Genomic DNA, 19,443 nt, shown 5'->3' with positions numbered 1-19,443 from the left:
TTCAGTTTTGTATTTTTGTAAAGTATCCCATGGTATTTTATGTTCTTCCTCCCACAGGAGTTGTACTGTGAAGGAGAAGTCTGCAGGCAGGTTTTTAAGAAGAATGTGGCCGAATGAAGAGAGGCTGATGATTTACATTCTGTGTTTTAAACCTGAGCAGTAAAACTGTCACAAATGTCTTCAGTTATGGGTTCGTTCAGAAGAGAAAGTTTGGATTCTCCCCAGTAGATGGCGCCTGTGCATCACTTTTATCAGGTAAATATTCAAAACAACATGTAAAGGACTAAATATTCGTGTCATTGTTTTCAGCTGGCTGAAAATACACGTGTAAAACCAGGCTCTGTGAGATAATTACTTTTATTTCATATTATTATTATTGTTATTATTATTATTATTATTATTATTATTATTATTATTATTATTATTATTATTATTATTATTATTATTATTATTATTATTATTATTATTATTATTATTATTATTATTATTATTATACATATTAGCCGGTAGGATCATTGAGACTTTGGTGTATGTGCTTTTGTAAACGTGGTTTTTATTCATTTTGTAAGTCAATGTGGAATCAGAATGTATAATTGTGATTTTTTTTTAAAATGCTGTGTAATAAATGAGGTTTAGAACAAATTTGATCAATTTCGGTTATTTGTATTTGTTATATGGGGGTCATTAGGAGAGGGGTTAGTGTTCGAGGTCAGAGGTTTGATCTTTGGTGGTTACTGGTGATCATCTCTACAACTCTGAACAGAACTGAGTACAAGGTGTGATAAGGACTAATGTTAAAAGGAACGAATGATCAGCTTCAGGTGTTACTTTCTGAAATAAAATAATTTTCTTAAACTTTTAGCCTGGTTCATATAAAGCAATAGCAAAAAGCAAAACAACAAAACAACAAAAACCCAAAAGAAAGGAAAACCTGGCCTAGTGCTATAGATATTTGCACATCTCCTCCCATCCTCTGTGTACTCCACGGTCACGTGACCTTCCGTACAACCAAAATGGCCGTTGTTGTATTTTAACGCATAAAAGACAGCCCTACTTTTTCTTTTTGTTTCCTTTGGGGAAGAAAACCGGAAAACGAGAGACTTTTCGGGGGAGCCGTATGTCACCAGCCTTCTCTTACCGGTTTCTTTTTTTTAATCTCGCAGACAATCAGTACTGACACATATTCGTTTCACCGACTTGTGGACTATGCATATTTAGTTCCACCGAAGGCTGGCTAGCTGGCTCTGGCTGCCTAACACACAGTGAAACCAATTGAGAGTGACACAGCGAGCTAATACAGCAGCGGCGATGGAGGAACTAAGCGCCGACGAGGTGAGATTTGAGTCTAAAACTATTTAAATAGGAACTGCTACTATGAAAATAAAATAAATCGGTTTGCATTTAGGTTTGACAATTCTTTAATTCTTACTTTTTGTGCATTGTGTGCTGTTAGCCGAAATGCTATTGGAGCTAGCTCAATCAAATGTAAAAAACGTATCCCCGAAAGAAAATGTTTTTATTATATCTCTTCGGAAACAAGCGTTTTTGTGACAACGTAATCAATGACGTGTATAATTACAAGAGACAACATTTTTGAATGAACTTAAACCTGAATGTGTGTGTGTGTGTCAGAGCTGCTTATTTGTTGTAGCCGGAGAAGCACAATGCTAAATGGTTAACATAATTGCAAAGATTGTCTTTCAATATTGTTGCGTCTGTGTTTAAAGTTGCAGAGATTGAAAATAAGGAAGTAAAAACACTTTTCTAGATAACACCAATTTATGTTTTAACACATTTAATTAAATGTCCCCCTCGGCTCAAAAATACAAATCTACCCTTGCTAGCAGTAAGTTGCTAACGATGTTTTGCTAACAGTCAAAAAGGACCCCGAGACGACTCAGCATAAAAAAAACACACACACTCTGGGCCACCATTGTGCAATGAACTGTGGTCGGACATAAGCCATCGCCGTTCTGTTTGCCTTGACCCACCGTGAACATTCACACCGTGTCCTCTTAGCAGCCATGTATCTGTATTTAGCTGCTCAACACACCGGCATATAGTTTGATTTACTGTAATCGCATTGCTTCTCTGCTGACATTAGACGACCAGTCCTCATATCGTAGGTTATATTACAACTGCTCAGTAATGCCACTGGAAAGTGATTTATATGAACTATTTCCAGAAAGAATCATCCGAAATTATTTAATTTTGCCTTAAATAGATGGTTGTCTTTTTTTTTTTTTTTTTTACAAAAACTGACACCTAAATTAGGCACGACAAACGCATTAACGACAGTAATCCAATAAAGTGTTTACATAACTATTGGAAATAGTGAAATAAGATGATAATTAATTGCTGCGATACTGTTAGACAGTAGTAGTATTGGTAGTTAGTGTGGATTTATATTTATCGGTGATGTCAGTGAAATTTGTTATCACACAGAGCCATGTTTATCACATGCCAATCATTAACCATGGGGCAATATAAAAAAACATTTTACCATCTGTTACATGCATTATAATGAGTCAGTTATTGTTGTAACAAATGTCTTGTCTTCCTTCTTCCTGTGAACTTGGAGAAAGAAACTGATTATAAAAAGTCTCCAAAGTTGAGTATGTTTTTAAAAATCTTTGCTTTGTTTTTCAAACATTCCTACAGCACATGATGTCTCCGGGTCTGCTGTCTTTACAGACCTGACTTGTTCTTCAGACTTCAGGGGTCCAAGAGATTATCTGCCCTCATTTCACAATATATCTTGTTTCCTCTGGTGTTACTGTGACAGAAGACCATATAAATATTTAAATAACTATTTGTAACTTTTCAGAATAAAATTAGATGTGTGCTCATTTCTGGAAAAAGAAGCCAGAGATCATGTCTTTCTTTTCTACATTTAGCAGTTTCTCTGCACTCTTTTCCTTCTACCTCTTAGCTCAGCATCCTCTGTCCAACATACCTGCTCCTTGTTTTCAGTATATTTTCAAAATCATATGCTTAAATACCAAATACCAAGTTTTTTTAACAAATTGATAACACCTTTGTACCTTTCCAGATCTACTTGATTCACACAAATTGTAGCTTTGATCACCAATCATCTTCATCACTATGTATTCAGCTTCTAATAAATCTCTTATTCAAATTAGTAAATTATTTTCTGATGTACTCATTCAAGATTCGCAGAAGGCGTCTTGCACGACTGGCAGGTGGACAGACGTCACAGCCCTGCACCCCTCTCAGCACGCCCCTGACCTCCCCACAGAGAGAAAACCCACCTGGACCCCTCCTTGGACCCTCAGCTGCCACACCCCAGCCCCTGCCACCAGCTGCCTCCCAGTCACTGGGGCTGAATGTCCACAGTGGAACCCCAGCCACATCCCCCATGGGCACCTCTGGTAAGAGCTGATAAACATGTACACATTTTTGGAATCACTCATTTTAACAGCTATGATAGTATAGTCTCTGAGTGCTGATCTATCAGGTTTTGGGAGCAGCCTATTTTAAACAAAAGTATTTTGACACAAAATATTTCACTGTTTGGACTAAATAAATAGCTACTATCACTCCTGCATTCAAACCTTAGGGTATTCTTTTAATACCACTGTTGCTGCTTGCATGGCATGTTTAAATTTAAGATTTTTACGAAATGAAGATGTCTGCTTTAACTGTGGAAGTGCTCAGTTGTGGTCTTATGTTCCTGCAGGAGTGGCCTATGGTAGTCAGAGCAGTGAGGGTGTCAGCTCCCTCTCCAGCTCCCCCTCCAACAGCCTTGAGACTCAGTCCCAGAGTTTGTCCCGATCTCAGAGCATGGACATCGACACTGCCTCCTGTGAAAAGAGGTAAAATCTGTGTTAGTCTTGTCAAGCGACAGTAAAAAGTGTGACTCTACAAGGGGTTTTCCCCAGAAACATGTGACTAACATGAAACCATTGCCTACTGACCCACAAACACGCAACAGATATGTGGCATAACCTACATGACATATGTGGCTTGTAATGACCATAATATTCTTCATAGGGAGACTTTGGTCCTTCCAGTTGTCGTTGTTATTAATATTTTACCATAGTGTAGTAACATGTTATCTTTCTCTCTGTTTCCCTGCAAAAGCTCTCTCTCACGCTCTCTTATTTGGGTTTTACAGCTTCAAAATAACTAATATCTTGTGCTACAAGAACAACTGGCTGTACCTGATTGTTGTATAACGCCACAGTAATTATTATAAAAGCGGCATGGCTAATGTGTCACTGATTCTGGATCAGCGGACTTTGGGTGTTAGCAAGGCCTGGTCTGATTATGGAGAAATGTGTTATACATGCACTCTTTTTTTTGTCTCATTCCAGCATGTCCCAGGTGGATGTGGACTCAGGGATAGAGAACATGGAGGTGGAAGACAGTGACCGCAGGGAAAAAAGGAATTTGAGTGAAAAGGTAAACAGCTCAGAACATCCCTCACATTACCATCTTTTATCAAGTAGGGTCTTTAAAAACTGTCAGTCTTTTGGTGTTTACCAAACATAATTAGGTACTTTCCACACATGCTATTTATATCCATTCCAAACGTGTACCTGCTTTTTGTAGGTCAGATGACAAGATAACAAGTGTCATTATTATATTAAATCTTTTAACACTTAATCTGTAAATGGCTTTCATGTCTGATCAAGCTCCTGCTGTTTTTCTGTTTCTCAGGAAACGTCTGCAAACTCAGACGTCTCTGAAGAGCAGGCTCTGCAGCTCATTTGTAAAATCCTCCGCGTATCGTGGAAGGATCTGGATAGAGATGTCATCTTTCTGCCTTCACTGGCTGCTGAGTTCCACCATAATCCTAAAGACGGTACTTATTACCATCATCATTGTCATCGTCTGAAGTGGTGTTATAATATCCTACGATAAACTGACTAATTCTTGTTCTTTACAAACTTTTTTCTCTTCTTCCCCTGTAGCGTACTCTGATTTTAAGGACCTTATTGGCCAGATCCTGATGGAAGTTTTAATGATGTCCTCCCAGTCACGGATCCACAACCCTTTTGCCAGCTTGACCGCCACCTCTCAGCCAATTGCAGCCGCCAAATCCCCTGACCACCGTCTGACACTGGTGCAGCCCTCCAGTCTTGGTGGAAGTCCCATGGGCCCCGGTGCAGGGTCTTTTGGTGCCAGCTCTCTGTCCAGGCAAGTGTCTTGAGAAGGTCCTAGCCGTAAAGTGGGCAGAACTCTGCAATACTGGTCATCCACTCTGTTGAGATGTCTGTTATCAGTCTTTTACAATTCTGCTTTGGTCATCATTGTTTTACTGTTTTATTGTTATTCATCCCATGAATGTTGTCTACAGTCTGTATGGGTGTGGTAGTCCTCACCCTTTGTCTATGGATGCAGCCAGGAGGATGTCTTCATCTTTCTCCACCCCTTCTATGCCCGCGGTCCCCTCCACATCCTCCGTCCCACAGTTTGTTGTTCCCCCCAGCCCACCCATTACATCTGTTTCAAGACACCCCCTCAACCCTCCCTCTGCTCCCCTGCCCATTACCCAGAGATATCGACCCTACTCCATTAACTCCTCCTGGGGGGCTCCTTCCCCATCCAGCTGGAGCAACAGAGGAGTTGGCTTCTTTGAGCCCCCACTCAGCCCGGCTGAGCCCTCTGTTCCACCCAATACACCAGTTCCAACCTTGCCACCACCGAGCACTCTGCCCCTCCCCTTAAGCTCCTCTGCAGCCCACAACCTGCCCCTTTCCACATCCTCCCCCATTGCCCCCCCTTCTCCCAGGTCTCACACTCAACAAAGGTCTTTCGGCTCAAGGATCCCACCGTCTAGGTATTTAATGGTGTGATCCTATGTGTGGTGCACATGCAAGGAGACTAACTCTACTAAACAACAAATGTTGCTGTGTTGTTTAATTAATGTGCTTTACAGTTTAAGGAGAAATCCAGTACTCATTTACTTTTTGAAAAAGGTCTGACTTTTAGTGAAGGTGTAGGATGTAGGGTGTACTCTGGTTCGAAGAGGCAGCACAGCCAATCAGAAGGTTATTTGACTGACACAGGGTGCAGTCCTAGAGCAGCACTGATCCTGCAGTTCTGACTAGGTGAAGTTGAAGAAACAAACGTGCCAATTTTACTTCTTCCCTCATTGCGCATGCTCTTACACACTGTATATTTATATTGCATGGGTAGGAACAATTATGTTAAAAGCTTTTTCATGGTAAATTCTGTAATGCAACCAGAATAGCTTGCCACCGTTCTGCTTTACTATAAGTTCTTTCTCAACCCTTTAGGCAACTCTTTGTTGATGCTCTCCTCTCCTGCACTTTTTATTCTTACTCTGTATAATTAAACATCATTTCTCAAGTACTATATTTTACATCCCTCCTGTCTCCTCATTCTTGCACTACATCCTCTTTTCCTCCTGTTGTTTCCACATCCTGTTAGCCCCCTGTCGCTCCTGTTCTTTGCCCTCCCTGATGCGTCTCAGGACAGCTGTGATGAGGAATCGGGTGAGGAGGATGAGGAGGAAGATTTTTCTCGGGTTCAGTTTGGGTCCAGGTACACCGGTGCACGGTGTGTTATAACGTGTGTATGCTTGCTCGGCATGATGGGACCAGTAGTCCACAACACACCAAGAGATAAAGTGATGAAGGCTCAGTGGCCTTGGTACTTCACTTGTTTTGTCATCAAACATTAAGCAGATCCAGTCTCTTTTATGGTGTTAGTTACTTAAAAACATCAATATTGTGTTGCAGGAGGAACAGATTAAAAATCTCTTGTTTCCTAAAATGTTTTTAGCTACTAATGTCAGACTGGCTTTTTTTATCCCTATTTTATCTGCTGTAAGTCTTTATTTCCCTTCTTGAAACAAAGTACATTTGTAAAAATACACCATTGCACACATTTAACAAGACAGAAGACTTACTTTACAAGGATCCTGTTTTTTAACACTATTGTTTATTGTAATGCTGACATTTTTGGCATTGCTCTTGTTCAAATCCTCAGGTTGACGTGGCTTTAATAACATGGAAATGCTGTTGAATGTTTTTCTTTTGTTGTTAATACACGTGTCATGTCTCTGCTTTTGGTAGCTGCGGAGTAGCTCCATCTGACCACTAACATCCCATAACTGCCATACATCTGTTAAATTTGTTGCATTCAAGGGTTTAATATTACAGGTGTTTTGATATTCTTCTGATATTCTTAAGTGCATCCACCTATGCTTTACTGTTTGTTTCTTTCAGGAGCTCCAAGAATTGGTTCATGCTTGTTAATTGTGAGATGTGATGATGTTTGACACTAACAGTTGGTTATAAAATTAATTTGCCTTACTTGAACAGCTATGACATGTTGTTTATGTTATTGTTTTTCAGTCTTGGTGCATGTGGAGGGGTGATGCCCAGCGACTCAGCCTGCGACCGCTTCACCATTGAAACATGCAAAGAAACGGAGATGCTGAACTACCTCATAGAGCGTTTTGACAGTGTTGGTATGGAGGAGAGGAAAGCTCCCAAGGTAGCTGCAACAAGTGATGTTATAGTTTAGAAAGTTGATGATGACGGGATATTTATAAAAATGCCAGAATATGAATCATTATTAATAGTCATTTTGGGGTTGTATACACATTAGTCATTGTTTCTGACTTTTTTCAGTCAGTTAATAACAGAATTGATGCTGCATTTTATTCAAAAAAGACATTTGGTACATTCTATCACACATTGATTTTCCCTTCTTCACCTCCCCCCTTCAAGATGTGCAGCCAACCTAATGTCAGCCAGCTCCTCAGCAACATTCGATCTCAGTGCATTTCTCATGTCGCCCTGGTCTTACAAGGCGCCCTAACCCAGCCTCGGTGAGCAACAGAAGACTTTTTCTTCCATCTATCTTCCATTTTTTATATATAATTTCGTTATGTTTTATTCTTTCTTATGTAGAAGTCCGCTCCATCAGTCGCTGCTGGTTCCTTATATGCTGTGTCGGAACCTTCCTTACGGTTTTATTCAGGAGCTTGTTCGAATTACCCACCAGGAGGAGGAGGTCTTTAGACAGGTAAAATAAACGTCAGTTAAATTAGCACTTGGAAACGTGTTTATTTAGAAATTAGCATCACTTTGGTACAAAAAGAACAAATAAAGTTTGTACATTTTATTTTCAGATCTTTATTCCTATCCTCCACGGTCTGGGTCTTGCAGTTAAAGAATGTTCTTTCGACAGTGACAACTTTAAATTCCCCCTCATGGTAAGTAAACAGTGTCATGTTCGAAGAAAATCCTGCAGCCGATGATAGTTGTACTGTACAGAAACAGTTAGAGGAATGTACATACAGCAGACCCTTTGACAGGCTGCCAGATCCTGGCAGCCTGTCAATGTGTTACCGCAGGTGTTAACTTCCCAAATGATTTTAAATGACGGCTTAGAATCCCACTAGAACACAATAATAATTAGACAATAATCAACTCACCTTGTTACAATTGGGCACACATGACATATTGCTACATTGTTCATAAAACTGCATTTCTATTCAAACAAAACGTCTATGAAAATGTGTTGATGTTTCCACAGGCTCTAGCTGAACTTTGTGAAATTAAATTTGGAAAAGCTCATCCAGTGTGTAATTTGGTAAGTACATCAATTATAATATACTTATTGATAATAAATGTTATTAATTACAATGTTTTATTATGTTATCATATTATGTCCAGTGTCTAATTGATTTAGCTCAAACATTGTTTCTATTTTTGCTCAGCACTTGTTTTCCTTGAGACAAGAATTTGTCTGGGAGTCTTTGTCTTTTTCCTCATGCCGTCATTTCCAGCTGACCTCGGCATAGAATTGCAGCCTACATAGCACTGTGACAAAAAATAGTTGGGGTAGAAATATTAAATAATTTTGGAATAGTTTTCTGAAGTTCAAATTTGACCCAACTCTATTGTGAATTTCTGTTCCTTTGTACAGATGATATCACTGCCTCTCTGGTGTCCTAAACCTCTCAGCCCTGGGTCTGGCAGGGAGATACAGAGACTGTCCTACCTGGGAGCCTTCTTCAGCCTCTCTGTTTATGCTGAAGATGATGTGAGTCATCTGTCCAATCAATCGTTTTTTTTTTCTTTGTATATTTTCTGGACTATACATTGCAAGTGGAAGTATTAGTTGCATCTAAAATGAATAGATGCAAGTCACACCAGTATGTAAGTTCATTTAAAAAAAAAAATATTCCACATGAATCCAAGAACAAAGGTTTAATATGGAAAGACTACTTATTTAAACAGCCGCAAAAGCACCTGATGTTATTCTGCATTATTAAATCCATTCATCCTTTGGAGGAAGAAGAAAGCATTAATTTTAGTTGCATTTCTTTGTGTTTTGAAGTAAGTCTTTATGGTTTAGTCCTGTAATTTTTCCAGTGGTGTAGTAGGGTGGTTTAGTTGTCAAGGGTGTAAACGGTGCCCTCCTGTGGCTGTGGGTGATATGGGCTATTATTTTTGTTTCATATATGTCTCTTCGGAATTTAACCCCTAGTAACAGCCAAACAACTAACAACATGTGACTTATACTCCAGAAAACAACATATGCACTTTCAGCTAAAATGCTCTTTTATGTTTTGTTTTGGGTTTTTTTTTATTCAAATGTTTAGAGTAAAGTGGGAGACAAGTATTTCTCTGGCCCTGCCATCACTATGGAGAACACCCGAGTTGTCAGTCAGTCGTTGCAGCACTACCTGGAATTGGCGAGGGTAAGTTTTCTGAATAACTGCTGTTCTGTCAGTAGACAATAGGATGGTTTACTCATTGTACTTGTTTTCTTAGGGTGACCTGTTTAAAATTCTCCACAATATCCTGCTGCATGGAGAGCCGCGAGGCAGAGACGCGAGACTTGGCTCTTAATTACATGGCAGCTTTAGTCAACTACAATGTGAAGAAAGCTCAGATGCAGGTGAGTCACCTGAGCAGGACATGATTATAGATGGTAAATGTAAGACTAAAAATAATTAATTGTGATGTATGTTAATGTTTTTTCTGTTGATGATAAATACCTTAAGTTTTGTCATTTTTCTTTGTGTGTAAATTTATTTATCACTATTACACTAAAATTCGCTTTTGTTATATTGTAAAAAGAAAGCTGGAGGTGCTTGACTTCCTAGAAAATGCTTGCCTATAACATTAAGCAAATACTTGGAACGTTGACATGTAACGCAAAAGTTTTTTTAGGGCAAAAAGACTGACAGTCTTGTCATTTCATAGGCAAAAAACTCATGCATGACATTCAATTTACATGTTCCAAATTTAACTTTTTTTGTTTGACTTGACTTTTATCTGTAGACGGATGACAAACTGGTGTCCACAGACGGCTTCATGCTGAACTTCTTACGGGTGCTGCAGCAGCTGAGCATGAAGATCAAGCTGGAGACTGTGGACCCTTATTACATTTTCCACCCACGCTGTCGCCTTGCTGTCAGCGTTGAGGAGACACGTTTGAAGGCAACGATGGAGGAGCTGAAGAGCTGGCTATCTGAACTACGTAAGTTGCGTTCAATGAACATACAGGATTTAATAAAGGTTTATGTAATACAATATTTTTTAATTTCAAACCTGCTGCTGTGGTTGTATTTCAGTAATGCAGCTTGACAAACGGCACATTACTGTCATTTTGATTCATCTGTGGGTTTCACATCACGCATCTATTTGCATATTTATCAGCTCACTGTGATTCATCAACAGACCAGATTGGTGATATTTCTTTTTTCGTAATCAATCCAGTGACTGTCATTGACTGTCATCTACGTTTTGCAACATAGTGCTGTTTTTAAAAACCACCACAAAGGTGTTTAAGAGGTGAACGTCAGATTTATGTCCAAACGTGTGGCAGGTTGATTTAATTAATTGGTGTACTTACATCTGTAAATTTAATTTTCTCTCACAAACAGATGAAGATCCGTCCAAGTTCTCAGAACCCAAGTTCCCAACAGAGTGTTTCTTCTTGACGTTACACACACACCATTTGTCCATTCTGCCTTGCTGCAGGCGCTACATCCGTAGGTTGCGAGCCATCCGTGAACTTAACAGGTACAAACGCACACATTTTTTTTTCACACAGACACATACATATTCCTAATATTGTTGCACATACCCGTTCAGGACTGTAGAGGAGCTGAAGAACAGTGAAGGCCAATGGAAGGATTCTCCTCTGGCCAGTAGACATAGAGAGATGCTGAAACGTTGCAAAACCCAGCTCAAGGTACATTAACGACTTTGAAGGTGTATTCACCCACTCACTTGCTGTTCATTAATTTGTGTTTGAAAGAGAGTTGAGACTTGCTCTCACTGTGTGTGGCTGTGTCATGTCAGAAACTCGTGCGAGCCAAAGCTTGTGCTGACGTCGGCCTTCTGGATGAGAACCTGCTCCGCAGATGTCTGCAGTTCTACAGCACGGTCATCCAGCTCCTCCTCCGCATGGTGGATCCGGCCTACCCAAAGTGAGCCTGCACCACTGACTGATTATGTTCCTGTGACTGTACTGTAAATGTAGCCACTGTGTTTAATGTGGATGGCTTCTGTCCTGCACCACTTGCTGTCCTCCATGCAGTTTTTTCTCTGTATGAATCTCACACCATCTTCTTTATCTATCACGCAGCATTACCCTGCCACTAAACCCTGAGATTCCCAAAAGCTTTGCTGCTCTTCCGGAGTTTTACATTGAAGATGTGGCTGAGTTTCTGCTTTTTGTTGTGCAGTAAGTTCATGGTTATTTTATTGAATTTGTCACAATAGTTGCATAAAGTAACTAAACAATGGCTTCTGGATATTGAAATGATCAAGGTTTGATACAGTAGTAAAATACTCAGGGATACATTATGTCTTGTATTCATTACAAAGATTCTGGTCCTGTTTGTTTCATCTTTCTAAAGTTTTTCTATTTTTCTTCTCAGGTATTCTCCCCAGGTTTTATATGAGCCATGTGTGCAGGACATTGTCACCTTCTTGGTGGTGTTCATCTGCAGCCAGAATTACATCAGGAACCCCTATCTTATAGCCAAGTTGGTGGAGGTGCTGTTTGTCACAAACCCTGCTGTGCAGTTACGTACTCAGCAATTTTCTGAAATGATGGAGAACCACCCGTTGTCTATCAAACAGCTGGTCCCTGCCCTTATGAAGTTCTACACAGGTGAGTGCTGGAGGTTTTATCTGTATCCAACGTCTTTTTTTTGTAACAACAAGGCATTTTTCCCACACTATTGCCAGTGTTCTCACACTCCAAACCTTTCCTCTCTGGTCAGATGTTGAGCACACTGGAGCCACCAGCGAGTTCTATGATAAATTCACTATACGATATCATATCAGCACCATCTTCAAAAGCCTGTGGCAGAACATTGCCCACCATGGAACATTCTTGGAGGAATTTAAGTGAGTGTCAAATATCAAAGTAGTAAGCTGGCTGTATTCCCACTGAATGGTTGATTTTTATTTGTTCACCTACTATTTTAAGTTTTTATTCTACTGTATTCTTTCTACAGCTCTGGCAAACAGTTTGTTCGCTACATCAACATGCTGATAAATGACACCACCTTCTTGTTAGACGAGAGTCTGGAGTCACTAAAGCGAATTCATGAAGTTCAAGAGGAGATGAAAAATAAGGAGCAGTGGGAGCAGTTACCCAGGGTCAGTGCTGAGGTTTAAATGGTTTTACTCTTCTAGGATTATTCTAATCTAGGGTCATTGTAATAATTGAGGATATTTTTGACCAAAAAATACAAAATTATGAAAAGCATTTGTAAATCACGAAGGTACAGTTATAACTTATGAGCTAAACAATTGATAAGCTGGCATTTGCATTTTGACCAATAAACAGAAGCTAAACTCGTACTCATCCTCACCTCTGTCATGTTTGTACAGAGTTTGCAATCTGGAAGACGTGTTGAAGAAAATTGTTGTTTTTATGACTTCCTGCATTCCTTTAGGATCAGCAGCAGAGCCGACAGTCCCAGCTCACCCAGGACGAGCGGGTGTCTCGCTCCTATCTGGCCTTGGCCACAGAGACAGTAGATATGTTCCACATCCTCACCAAGCAGGTCCAGAAGCCTTTCCTCAGGCCTGTGAGTTTCACTGTTCTCTACTTTACAAGATTATCACAGTTTCACTCAATGTATTCAATAATATACAGAATAATTTCTGATTATATCAAGATATTAGATCAGTCTGAGCTAATCTTTGACATTTATTCATCCAGGAGTTGGGGCCTCGTTTAGCAGCAATGCTGAACTTTAACCTCCAGCAACTGTGTGGACCCAAGTGCCGTGACCTGAAGGTGGAAAACCCAGAGAAGTACGGCTTTGAGCCCAAGAAGCTTTTAGATCAGCTGACGGACATCTACCTGCAGCTGGACTGTGCTCGCTTTGCTAAAGCAATTGCAGATGACCAGGTTTGTTCATGTAAATGTACTGTTTACTGTAAGTTGAAAACAATATGGGTGAACGTGCTTATTACCTGAACTATCATTGAGTCTGATGATATTACCTCCAAGAACGTACTCCCTCACAGCCAGAAAAGGGTCTAGTATTTACTAGATAAACTTATGCTAATCATATAGATACATTTCTAATTAACCATTTGGTAAACCTAGTTTACCTACATATGTTAGAATGGTACTGTATGTTGTTAGTAACTGAAAGCTTTTCAATAGTAATGCTCAGAAATAAACAGTGGAAATACGTAAATCTGTGAGTGACATGCTTAGTTGCCACTGTGGCATGATGATAACTGACCAAGCTTAGTTAAATAAAATTAAGAAAAGGAAAACTTAGAAACAAACACTCGAAGCAGTCACTCCATCTAACAGACACCAATTTCCTGCAGCTTCTTAATAAAATTTTCCTTGTTCTTTCTTTGGTGCAGAGGTCGTACAGCCGCGAGCTCTTCGAAGAGGTGATCTCCAAGATGAGAAAAGCTGGAATTAAATCCTCCATCGCAATTGAAAAATTCAAGTTGCTTTTGGAGAAAGTCGAAGAAATAGTTGCCAGAAACTCTCAATCCGAAATGGACTACAGTGATGCACCTGACGAGTTCAAAGGTGAGTGTGTTTGTGCCCATCACGTTTTACTTTCAGCACACATCATTTATTTTTGTTTTTTTATATAAGATATTTGAAATCCAACAAATATAAACCATTTGGTCCAAAGTTGTGATCCCATGACATTCAGTGCAGATGGACAAGATCTTCCAGACTCTATGTTACTGTTAGATTCCAAGCATTTGTGAGGGGATTTTATAGCTCACCGAGGTCATATAGACAGCTTAGAGCAGGGCTATCAAATGACCTCAGACCTAATATAATCTAGTAAGAGAACGTGGCTCACATACCACCTTTGATCCCCTGATATACCAGCCCACCCAACACTGTTAATAGGAGTGTGCCATAGAGGAGGCAGGCGTCTCAACTTTCAATGTGGGTAAAGTCGGCCATGCCAGGCTTTATTTTTGTATCAAACAAGGCCCAACTGTAACAACCTTGTGACATTTTAATAAGGGACACTCTTTATTAAACACTGTGGTTGGATATTTATTGGATTATTTATTGGATGTTTTTTTTTTTTTTTTTTTTTTTTTTTTTTTACTTCACCAGCATTTTGACAGGCATTGCTATCATAAAGCATATTGCAGTCTAGTTACTGTACAGCAGTGTAACTAAAAAGAACTATAAATGCTATGGTTATATTGAAGTCTTTTTCATTTGATTATTTATTTATTAATAAAAATTTCTTAATTTCACAAACACCGTCATGTGCTTTGAATGTACAAGGGTGGGTTTATGCATCTCTAAAACATTTATGTGACTGTGTTTTAACAGACCCACTGATGGACACACTGATGACTGACCCTGTGTTGCTGCCTTCCGGGAAAATCATGGACCGATCCATCATCCTCCGCCACCTGCTCAACTCTAACACTGATCCCTTCAACAGACAGCCACTCACAGAGAGCATGTTGGAGCCAGGTAAATCTATTGATGTCTTTTTACCTCTGATTTTGAAAGACACTGCTCAATGTTTTGCAGTCTTGGCAACCAAAAGAGCAACATACTCTTTCTTTGCTGATTTTTGATCTGTAACTTTCGCAGTTCCTGAGCTGAAGGAAAGGATCCAAGCCTGGATGAGAGAGAAGCAGGGTGGACGACTTGTCTAAGGACCATGTCTCCCCTCCCTGACCTTGACCCACTCAAAGGATTTGTCCTCATCCCCTGAATTTGGTGTCACTGCAACCAATGACAACAAAAAAAGAAAAAAAAAAGACTAGATATTTTTTTCATTTGCATTTACTCCTTGTCTCAAACCATTACAGTGGTTCTTAAAATGAAACATAATAAAATTAAGACTTTTCCTTTGGTTTTCTCATGACTTTGTATATATATAAAATAAATATATATAACAAGTGTTAGGTAATGCATTACAATGCAGCAAGTTTTCAATGAACAGGTTTTTGCTAGGGAGGCGCATACATTCACTGATATTTTTCCTTTACTGCTCTCATTTTTGTTTTGTAATTCTGTAACATGTTGACAGCAGTAAAAACATAAGGACTGAACTATTAGTGCAGGTAAGAGGGAAATACATGTGTTGCAGTCTAGTATATGTTGTAACCTGTAATTTGTATTTTTTATTTTAATTAAGACTGTGATGATTGAGTTGAGGTAACAAACGCTGGTGTCCCAGAGTTAGCACCTGCACAGGTTATGCTCGTGGATGCAGTTTGCGTCTTGGATAATGTGTTATGGATATAATTTTCAGAAATATAACTGTAACAGCCTTCAGAGTTCAGTAGAAAGCTGAGCAGTGGTTTACCACATACAATTTGTTCAGTCTTTTATTTTTAGTCTGGGTTCCTCATGCTGACATCAATAGAGTGAATTTCTTGTGTGTGCATGGCCTTACGTCCAGCAGCTCAGAACCGCCTCATGAACAAAATAAACCATCCTGTGGTGAAGTGAGAATATAGCATGACCAGCAGGAACACCGTCATAGGATCACAACATTAAGTCCCTTCTTAGAGTGCTACTGACATCTCACCTCAGAAAAGGTTTCTTTAGAATGGCACTGTACCTAACTTGAACTTGCTGACCTAAGCTGTACAGGAATTAATTTCCTTTAACCACATACATGTTTTGGAAACTAGAATTTTGAACTGAAATAAAAGATGATGCACAATTTTTTACATCTTGTCACATTTTTTTTACCCACTTGTGTCATTCAGTCCCTTTTGGACCAGGTCGCCCTAAACATTATGTTAACTCTGCAATTTTCTAAGTTAACATTTTCAACTATTTGTCTTGCATTTTTACATCATTTGTTACTTATGTGTTTATTTGGTTTTTCTTTCTGTTAATTACATGCAATTTTTTAGCTATACCCAAGAACGTCTAGAAAACAGTTTTAAAAAGAATTCATTTGTGTCACAATGGGACAACCACACTGATATTTCCAATAAAACCTAAGGCTGTTTTATTTATTTATTTGCATGGTTGTTTGATGCATGGTTGAGACGGTAGGTCTGATAATCGGTCGATAGGCGGCGTTATTTTGCAATGACCCTGAGTGTTGCGGTGAAAGAGGTGCAGGGGCATGGACGTATGCGGGGTGGAGGGAAGAAATCCTGCAGTGTGGCGTCACGGGAGAGAGAGCGATCGAGAGACATAGAGTGGGGGAGCATGGCCCCGCCCATTCCACCTATTCCTTACGAATAATCGAATCATTATGGACAATGCAGCGCTACCTGACCGCTGATTGGTCTGTCGGGCCGTCAGTCAGCGTGCAGACGAGGAGCGAGTTGACGTAATCTGTTCGGTGAATCAATGCTATATATCAATTCCTCCTCTCTTCTCCTCGCCCTCTTGCCAACCTTTTTCTATTAAGTCAGAAATATCGGCCAAGATTTCACTGGCCGCCGTTACAGCTGCGGACACCGCGACAATGGCTGTTTACCACCAAACTGGACTTTATGGCAGTTCCTGTGCTCGCAGTTTCTGATAGAAAACAACGCGTTTGACGCCCCGCCGCTAAGCTACCGTTAGTTCTCACGGCCGTCCTGTGGTGTCGGAGTCGTCGTGGTGAGAGTCTTCTAACGTGAGTAAACATATATATTTATATTATATTGTATATTGCATTAGCAGCGTTTTATCACAGTTATTATATGCGTTATTACGTGGGTGGTTAGGGTCACTGTCAATATAAGCTAACAGTTGTTACGGGAGAACAGGTTCGGACCAGGTTTGGACGCACAGTCCTGGTTTCGTTAACACTGTCATTTTCGTCTTTCAGTGTGAACGTATATCATAGGTGCAACGAACCTGTTTGTGGTTTTAGCCGTCAAACAAACCTGTAATGATTGGTAGCTCTACCTCGTTAGCAGCAGCCAGCAATGTCTTTGAGCGTAAACGGTATAATACAGTAAATGACACGCTGCAATCACGAGAATGTAGTGTTAAATTCCATCTTACAGCTTGTCATGCATGCTTCATACACAGCAGAGAGTCGAGCATCTGCTGCCAAAACAACCATGCAACTCCTCCCTGCCTTGCTGCACAGCACACACAGCCAGGATCAACCATCTCCCAAACATTTGAATATTTTTAAATAGCCCGACTTAAATCTCTTTGTGTGCACACAGTGGATGGTCACTGCAGGAAGTACGAACACAGACAGACGACCAGGCCCTGCTCACTGACCCACTGTATACCCCCACACCAAACACAAGGGATAGAGTTACATGGGCGTATGCTTTATAGCAAGTAATGGCTGACTGTAAAAGACTTGGAGATACTGTATGTGGCCTCTGTAGTCTCAGGGTGCGGGAGATATGGCTTTAATTAGAATGCACATATTGGGAAGTTAAGCAGAATTTAAAACTATGTCTTAAGAAGGACCAGTCACATCTGTTGTAGATTCATGAATTAAATGAGTCACCCTGCAGCCATTAGGTGGCTTGTTTAAACAGCCACTGATCACAAAAATGAAAAAAAAAAAATGTTATTAGGTGCTTCATTTTGATGGTATTTGATGCACAGCTTTTGCATATTTTATTATCATCATATATTCATTGTTTGTTTGGTTTTTTTGGACATATTCCGTCATTCACTGTAAATAAGAAATACACTAAGGCACATTGTCGCAAATTTAATACAAAACTAGATGTTAAACTGTTTTACAGTTAAAAAAATGGAGACATGACAACAACAGGCCAAGAGATGCTCTGCTCTGCTGGGTTTAGAAATAACTTTGTATGAATCGTGTGACTCTGGGAAACTATGTCTGCTGCTGGTTCTTCTCTCCACTCAACACACATTTGTTGTTGCTTATCTCAGTCCCCAGTTTTAATGTATTTTTCAATAAAACCTTAATGTCCGTTTAGTTAATTCAGATCAATTTTAGAGATAAACCTATGATAAAAAATCATCAAGCCCTGTTGAAGGTGAAAACATTAGTGGATTCTGCAACATTGCAGCCATTTTTTCCTCCCTTGTTTTATACAGATAAAGGCTACTCAAAAATAATGCTTATTCTTCTTTGTTCCCCAGGTGTTATACAAGGAATCTTACCGGGGGACTCTCATAACCTGCAAACATGTCTGGGGCGTCGGTAAAAGTGGCCGTTCGAGTTCGGCCCTTCAACTCCAGGGAGATGAGCAAGGATTCCAAATGTATAATTCAGATGCAGGGCAACACTACAAGTAAGTAGTAGGGATTAATTCACTATGCACAGATTATACATTTGTTTTGACCTTCCTTCAGAGGCAAGTGTGGTGTACCACACCAGCACCCACATGTTTTTCCATCAGGGAACTTGGCCGAGAACAGTAGAATGAGCAAGCTGAATAGTAGAGGGTTGGGGAGAGACGGCTTGAAAGGGAATAAAAGGCTTACACAGTGAAATTCCTCCTCCTCCTCCTCCTCTTCTGGAGGGGCCTGTATCCCCAAAGAGTGTTTGTGAGAAATGCTGAGTGGGTTCATACAGGGAGACACAAGGGTCACCACACACCATGTCCTTACCTCAATCAGCAGTGCCTAGTCACATGTCTGTGTTATTGCTTGGTTTACACAAATATTTAGAAAAGAAACCTTTAAAGTTTTACAGCCTAAAGTTAATAATTCACAAAGCACTCTTTTTTACTTCCGTTGTAAATCCTTAGAAGAATTTCCTCTACAGATCTTACTGCAATGAGATAAAATATCTTTTTAGTGTCTTTCACATTTCATATGATGTTTTAACATTCATGCCTAAGATAAAAGTTTCATTTTGAGGGTAAAACACTGTGTACAAATACACCCTGTAGTCTGGTGTAATTAAGTGAACAAATACAACACCAGGGTCTGAAAACAGTTATATTAGGTTCCGGAATTCTACAAAACATAGAATTCTCTACAGAGAATTAACCACTGTAATCATTTGACAGCACAGTTGGTTGGTTGAAAAGTATCCTACAA

The 19,443-nt window shown here is 39.8% G+C and overlaps 2 protein-coding genes across 18 annotated transcripts in view; both read left to right on the top strand.

Annotated features, from left to right (window-relative positions):
* Positions 1 to 989: 989 nt before the first annotated feature.
* On the top strand, positions 990 to 15,249 carry ube4b (ubiquitination factor E4B, UFD2 homolog (S. cerevisiae)). The gene is given in 30 exon segments (XM_025059603.1): positions 990 to 1,332; positions 3,173 to 3,392; positions 3,701 to 3,836; positions 4,338 to 4,425; positions 4,684 to 4,828; positions 4,938 to 5,163; positions 5,324 to 5,806; positions 6,421 to 6,534; positions 7,350 to 7,491; positions 7,728 to 7,828; positions 7,911 to 8,025; positions 8,132 to 8,215; positions 8,539 to 8,595; positions 8,932 to 9,048; positions 9,611 to 9,709; positions 9,783 to 9,836; positions 9,838 to 9,909; positions 10,296 to 10,494; positions 10,901 to 11,039; positions 11,112 to 11,211; positions 11,322 to 11,449; positions 11,608 to 11,706; positions 11,903 to 12,138; positions 12,251 to 12,377; positions 12,488 to 12,632; positions 12,932 to 13,066; positions 13,201 to 13,392; positions 13,866 to 14,040; positions 14,818 to 14,964; positions 15,088 to 15,249. Coding segments are annotated over 30 exon segments (4,164 nt in total). The 5' UTR covers positions 990 to 1,308; the 3' UTR covers positions 15,153 to 15,249.
* Positions 15,250 to 16,554: 1,305 nt separating this feature from the next.
* The window catches only part of kif1b (kinesin family member 1B), a 51,527-nt gene continuing 48,638 nt past the window's right edge, over positions 16,555 to 19,443 (top strand). For 6 of the 17 annotated variants that reach the window (XM_025059599.1, XM_008318787.3, XM_017035995.2 and 3 more), the window contains exons 1-2: positions 16,566 to 17,086; positions 18,538 to 18,689. In XM_025059599.1, coding sequence (XP_024915367.1) covers positions 18,584 to 18,689 — 106 coding nt within the window. In that variant the 5' untranslated portion in view covers positions 16,566 to 17,086; positions 18,538 to 18,583. Of the gene's footprint in view, positions 17,087 to 18,537; positions 18,690 to 19,443 lie in introns of all 17 variants that reach the window. The other 11 variants (XR_003050934.1, XM_017035993.2, XM_008318786.3 and 8 more) reach the window with 5 other exon arrangements.

The sequence above is a fragment of the Cynoglossus semilaevis genome, chromosome 10 (genome assembly GCF_000523025.1).
Source record: "Cynoglossus semilaevis isolate Cse_v1.0 chromosome 10, Cse_v1.0, whole genome shotgun sequence".
Taxonomy (NCBI): domain Eukaryota; kingdom Metazoa; phylum Chordata; class Actinopteri; order Pleuronectiformes; family Cynoglossidae; genus Cynoglossus; species Cynoglossus semilaevis.
The sequence above is the reverse complement of the archived record's forward strand: the minus strand, read 5'-3'. Positions and strand labels throughout refer to the sequence as shown.